Source organism: Lipotes vexillifer, unplaced genomic scaffold (genome assembly GCF_000442215.2).
Source record: "Lipotes vexillifer unplaced genomic scaffold, Lipotes_vexillifer_v1.1 scaffold283, whole genome shotgun sequence".
Classification (NCBI taxonomy): domain Eukaryota; kingdom Metazoa; phylum Chordata; class Mammalia; order Artiodactyla; family Lipotidae; genus Lipotes; species Lipotes vexillifer.
Genome location: NW_006789004.1, coordinates 22,072 through 28,843, shown reverse-complemented (window position 1 = coordinate 28,843; position 6,772 = coordinate 22,072). Strand labels below are relative to the sequence as shown.

The following is a 6,772-nucleotide window of genomic DNA, read 5'->3' as shown; positions in this document are numbered from 1 at the left end:
AAGCCCAGAGCTAAACAATCACCCCAGAAGAGTCTCATTGTGCCCCTGATTGCTATGTGAACACATGCACACAGCTGGGCCTGGCCTATTGGGGCCGGAACAGGTGTAGATGGGATTCCCATCAAAGGCTCCTCTCCGGACCTGGGAAAGCAACTGCCCGGGGCGGACCGGGCGGAGCCGAGCCAAAGCGGAGCGGGGAGGGGCGTGGCGCGGGCGAGCCTAGAAAACAGGCCGGGTCAGGCCCCGGCAGAGGCGGAGTTATGGGGGACGCGTTCAGGGAGTGCACAGCCAGGCTGCTGATGGACTACCTGGAGTACTGCGCCCGCGAGCCCAGCACCCCCGTGCTGCGCCCGTGGCCGCCTGGAAACAGAACACCAACCTGCCCTTCTTGTCGCAGTACCGCGGCTTCCGCGGGAACCGCGTCGAGCTGCTGGGTTGGATGGCGCAGGAGCTACTCGCTAACAACCGTGGCGGCCCCAGCTGGGGCCGCGTTGCAGCGCTCGTGACCTTCGCGGGGACGCTGCTGGAGAGGCCGCCGCTGGGGGCCCGTAGGCGGAAGAAGACGGAGAATGAAGACGTTAGCAGAGACTGCCGGTTCCTGGTGGCCTTGCTGTGTGCTCAGCTCTCCGACGGCACCGCGCTTGGCTGATGGCGAACGGCGGCTGGGTGAGCGCGGCGGGCGCGGGGACCCGGGGCGGGTGGGCAGCCTGGGACGCGCCCGGCGCCCGGAGGGACCCTGCGGCGCCAGCCCCGTGGGGCGTTCGTTTCAGCAGGCCTGGGACATTGGTGGTGAAGTCCGGCTTTCTCCTCTACTGGCGGAGTCAGTCACCAAAACAGGCCTAGCTAGACGGCTCTCATACTAACCCATTCTGAAACAGCAGCGCACGACTTGGGTTTGCACACTTTGGCCTTGTCCTTGACCGCCCTCGGGGTTTTAGGGTGAGCTCATGTTAGGTCTGGATGCTTTGCTTAGGTAGAAATTCCCAAAGTGGCGAAGTCAGCAACGGGGTGGCCTGGGCCAGGTGGGTTTTTTCTTCAACACTTATTAGTTGCACCTTTCTCCATAGACCCCATGGCTCTGCAAGTCAGAGCACACCAGCCTTAAACGTTAGAATGAAAAGGCAGCCCCTTGTCCAGCCCCCCATCTCTCAGGAAGAGCTGAGGCAGAGGTCTCTGGGGGGTGGGGGTGGGGCGCTGGTTGCGCGGGCACCCCGTGGTGCTGACAACTCGAGGTTCCTTAACTTCTGATTCACTACACCCAGCCCTCAATCGGGAGATAGTCAGGCGCCCTGGCGCGCAGCTGTAAGCCATTGATCTCTGTGGTCTAGGCTAGAGCGGGAGGCCCTTGCACTGCGGCTCCTAAACTGAGCTCATGATCAGCGAGAGTCTGGCCAGCCTTCAGTAAGAGGGGAGAATGCCTCCTGGGTTCTAAGCGAGGCCCCTGTTTCTTTCTTCTCCTCCTTACTGGAGTTGAATCAGCAACCGTGGTGACCCAGGTTATAGAAGAAACACAGGCAAACTATTAAAACCAACAATTAAAAAAAAATCTAAGAATCAGGTAAGACACTGCAGGAAATTTAGCCTCCTGTTTTGCAATTTCCTGGTAGACCTGTATTGATGAATTGGGTTCCATGTGTGGAGGAGAGCTAGTATTTGAATCAACCTTGACCTTTTTGCATGAACAGTTTGAGGTGTTAGCATTAATTCCATTCTTTTGGGATGGGAAGGAATGGGGAGGCGGGGTCTTCAACTATTCAGGCCTGTGAACTCTCAGAACTCCACGTGAGCCATTTGTCTTAACAATGCATTTGGCCCCCAAGGGCACTCAGCACTAAAGAGGAAATTGATAGGGGCGCATTGTTTTTGTTCTCATCTTTTGGCTAATCACCACTGAGTAAGGAACAACCTTTAACATCAAGAAGCCGAAATTCTCCAAATGAGTAAACTAGACAAGCCCACACCTCTCTCAGCTGCAGTTAAAATGCCACAGGCTGGATTTCAAGTCCCTCCCCGCCCCGCCCCCCATTTTTCTGACTGGAACTGCTTGCTTTATTGTCTCAGGAGATACCTTTCAGTATAGCGATTTGTCGCTAAATGGTATCAGTTCCTTGCTCAGGAAAGAACATGATATAGTATTCTACCTTCCTCTCCGCTTTTGAAAGAAGTGAGTGAAAAGATGAGTATTCCTGCTCTAACTGACAAAGTTGTGTCCCCTATGTCCTTCTACCCCCTATGTTAGACTACTTCTTACAAATACTAACTCAAAGATTCTTAATTACAAGTTACCTGTTGCTCAGGATTTCCTTTTTTTTTTTTTTTTTTTTTTTTGCGGTACGCGGGCCTCTCACTGTCGTGGCCTCTCCCGTTGCGGAGCACTGGCTCCGGACGTGCCGGCTCAGCCGCCATGGCTCACGGGCCCGGCCGCTCTGTGGCATGTGGGATCTTCCTGGACCAGGGCATGAACCCGTGTCCCCTGCATCGGCAGGCGGACTCTTGACCACTGCGACACCAGGGAAGCCCCAGGATTTCCTTTTTTTACATTTTAAATTCAGGAGTTGTCTTAGTGTTTAATCTAGAACCTCCGGTGTATTTTATTTAGTACCGGTTTTGAGTGTTATAAAGCAATCTAATTCTCTTCTCCCTCCCCTTATAGGATGGATTTTGTCTCTTCTTCCAACGCTCATTGCAGCCATCTTGGGAAAGACAGCTGGTCTGGGTTTTTCTCTCATACTGTACAGCAATGATCTTAATTTTGACTTCTGACTTAATTTGACTTAATTAATCTTAATTTTGACTTCTGGTCAAAATTATCATGAGTTCTAAAGTTCTTAACTCATTTCTACCTGCCTAACTGTGACCAGCCAAGCAAATTTGAGATGTGAAAGAACAAACCAGAGTAAACCACCTCCTGAGACATTTTTACCTGCATGCATATAAGGAGTCCTACAGTGATTCAGCCAGCATTTTAACTCTTGACAAGTACTCAGAGATATTAGGACAAAGGCACAAATGGCTCTTCTTTAAATGGGAGTCACAGGGGTCTAAAGGCTTATTGCTCCAAAGAATTACAGAAGAAACTGCTTTCCATTAAATAGGAAATACGGGGCTATTTGCTACCTTTGGATAAGAGTGGATATGTATCTCTCATTTATCCATGATTTCATGTGCTACTACTGCTGACTAATTTATCAAGGCACTGTGTGAGGGGTGTAAAATGATACTACAAGTCCTCCGAGTCACAGTTTAGTTTAACAAAGAATGTAATAGTAAATCCTTTTATAAGGAATTCTTTCTAAATCCTTTAAAATGTAATTTCTGGGACTTCTAGGTTTTTAGAGTTAATATATTGAAATTTTATTTTTCTGACTTCAATAAATTACTAAATCTTTAAAGTTTTAATTTATGCATCTTTAAAAAAGACAGTTGGTTTTGCTTGGGATTCAATAAGCCTTTCTTCTTAGGAGTAACTTGATTGATGACAATTTCCTTTTTATTGTCTCTTTAAATACAACACATACAATTATTTTAAACATTTAATCAATACACGGGCACATAACAAGTCCTTCTCTTTCGCCTTCCATTCTGTAGTCAACCCATCGCCTGAAGTAGATGGAGAAAGAACACTTTACCCTGTACCTGAGCCCTATGAATTTCAAAGACAAAAGATAGCTTAACAGGAGAGAAACATACAAACCTTATTTGATGTTAATGTTTTTTTACAGGGGACTTCATAGAAAAGAAGTGAAAACTCAAAGAAGCAGTACGACTTGGGGTTTATATACCATTTTAACAAAGGATGATAAATTGTGGAGATATGACTAAACAAAGAAAAGGGGTTTGGGCTTCCAGGGGTGGTATATTGTGGGACAGTGACTAGGAAGTATATGGGGGAAGCTAATGGAAGATGAGGATTATTTTAGTAAAATTAATGTAGATTCATCTTGGTATTAACTCCCATCGCCAGTGATAAGAGTGTTCTCCCCTTCCTGGTACAAGAAGGAACCTTTCTCACAGGAAATTTATGCCCTGCTTTTAGGCAGCAAGGGGTCAGAGAGCCCTTCCTATATATGCTATTTCTCGGTTGCCTTCAGCTAAAATAATCAGTATGCCAAAGTGGCATATTTGGGGGTAACATGTTCTGATCCCCTTCAGTGGTTAACAGTGAACACAGTTATTCTAGTGCCCGCTGGAAGCTGTGTCCATCTGTCCTTTCGGAGCCCACACAGACCCAAGCAAGCTTGCTAGCAGCCAGGGGAAAAGCACCCATGAGGACAAGAAGCCAGCCCAGATCTGCTTCAGCAACATCTTCATGGCCAAAGCTGTTGCCGATGCATTAGATCAAGACTTGGACCAAAAGGAATGGATAAAATGATTCAAGGTGGAAGAGGTGATGTGACCATTACAAATGGTGCTACCATTCTGAAACAAACACAAGTGTTATATCCCACAGCCAGAATGCTGGTAGAGCTAAGGCTCAAGAGAAAGAAGGAAATGGCACCACATCAGTGGTCATTGTTGCTGGCTCTCTCTGATTCCTGTACCAGGTTTTTTCAGAAATGGATTCATCATTTCCAGATCACTTTAGAAGGATTTGGAAAGGGTATTGAAATCTTGACATGCCGTGACCTGTGGAAGCGAGTGACAGAGAAGTGTTGTTAAACAGTGCAGCCACTTCACTGAGCTCAGCAGTTGTCTCTCAGTATTCAAGTCTTTCTCTTATGCGAGTGTAAATGCAGGGAGGAAAGTGATTCATCCAGCCACAGCTACTGTTGTAGATCTCAGAGATGTCAGAATAGTTAAGAAACCTGCTAATGCCCTCCAGGGTATAATGCTAAGTGAAATAAATCAGACAGAAAGACAAATACTGTGCGATCTCTCTTACAGGTGGAATCTAAAACAAAAAACAAGCTCATAGATAGAACAGGTTGGTGGTTTCTAGAGGTGGGGGTAGAGAGGTGAGAGAAATGGGTGGGTAAACTGTTCTTGTTTTTTTGCTTGTTTTTAGTTTAAATAAACTGTCTTTTTTTTTTTTTTAAAGGAAACTTGGTGGGACAATTGATGATTTTGTATTGGTGGAAGGGCTGGTTCTCACCCATAAGGTGGACAATTCTGACATATCCAGAGTTGAAAAGATTAAGATTGGGCTTAAAAACAGATCATGATAATCAAACAGTTGCTGATATGCCCACATGGATGGAGCCCTGAGGAAAGACGGACTATATTCTAAATTTAACGAAGCAAATTTTAAAAACGGATATGTCTTTTGCATACAGAAGTCTATTCTTAAGACATGCTCTTAGTGATATTGTATTAAATTTCCTGATCAAAATGAATATTGTGGTAGTTAAGGACATTGAAAGAGAAAATATTGGAACCAAGCCAATTGCTCATGCTGACCAACTTAACTGCTGACATGCTGGGTTTGACTGAATGAGCTGAGGGGGTCAGTTTACATGGTTCTGGCACACTGCTCAAGATTACAGGCTATATTATCCCAGGAAAAAGTTATAGCTGTTGTTCCTGGTTCTAACACATTGGTGATTGAAGAAGCCAAGCCGGGCCCTCAGTTCATGACGCCCTATGTGTTATTCATTGTTTAGTAAAGCAGAGAGCTCTTATTGCAGGAGGTAGTGCTCCAGAGATAGAGTGGGCCCTGTGGTTAACCGGATATTCACGAACATTGAGTGGTATGAAATCCTACTGCATTCATGCCTTTGCAGATGTTACGGAGCTCATTCCATCTACACTAGCTGAAACTGCTGGATTGAATCCCATGTCTACAGTCACAGAACTAAGAAAACCGGCATGCCAAGGAGAAGAACTATAGGCATTAATGTCCAAACAGATGGTATTTCCAACGTTTTGGAGGAACTGGTTATTCAGCCTTTGTTGGTTTCAGTCAGTGTACTGACTCTAGCAACTGAAACTGTGTGGCCCTGCAATAAACCTCTCTCTGCTCCAAACTCTGATGTTTCAGTTTGTTTGTCTTCACTGTATGTGGGGCATATGAACTTGCATTGGGTAACAGTGTGAAGAAGGACTCACTTCTTAGAAGAGTTGGAGTGGGTATTTCAGCACTGTTTATAGATGGTCTGTTTTTTCCCAGCTAATTTGAATGTTTTCTCTAGTTTGTTGACTTATCTTTTCCTCTACTAATAGCACTCTGTCTCAATTACTATATGTTTATGACATGTTTAAACATCTGGTGTTATAGTCTAATTTACCCCACCATTCTTCTTTCTCAAAAAAAAAAAAAAATCCTTGGCCATTGCTGTGAATTGTTTAAGTTGAATTCTGAAAACCAGTTTATAAAGAATCCATTAAGACATTGCTTTAGGATTTTGAATAGAATGGGATTGGATTATAAATCAATTTGGAAATAAGTAGTAACTTTACAATATTGTGTCTTCCCGTCTAGGAACATAACTCCTGTTCCACTTATTTAGGTCTCTTATGGTTTTCTTCATACAGGTCCTGTGTTTTTGCCAGGAGTATTCCGACTCTTCGAGTACTTTTGCCACTGGGAATAGAATCTGGAGAGGATGTTTTGCCTTCCCAGAGAGAGCCTGCCTTGAAGAGAAGAGCTCACAGGACAGAGGTCAGAGATTGGGGGTGGGATGGAGCATGGAGAAAAAGTTTTGATGACATGACTGAAATCTCACAATTTGGCTGTGCCTAAAGCTAGTTGGGGCTCAATAAATTGCCTTTTCTGCTTAAACTGATTTTTTTAAACTTTTAATTTATATTGGAGTATAGTTGATTAACAATGCTG

The 6,772-nt window shown here is 45.1% G+C and overlaps 1 protein-coding gene and 1 pseudogene across 1 annotated transcript; both read left to right on the top strand.

The window, feature by feature from the left end:
• The first annotated feature begins 260 nt into the window (after positions 1-260).
• Positions 261-3,609, top strand: BCL2L10 (BCL2 like 10). The gene is given in 5 exon segments (XM_007472157.1): positions 261-348; positions 351-626; positions 629-666; positions 2,654-2,710; positions 3,589-3,609. Coding segments are annotated over 5 exon segments (480 nt in total).
• Positions 3,610-4,255: 646 nt separating this feature from the next.
• On the top strand, positions 4,256-5,928 carry LOC103090590 (T-complex protein 1 subunit delta pseudogene; annotated as a pseudogene).
• The last annotated feature ends 844 nt before the right edge of the window (positions 5,929-6,772 follow it).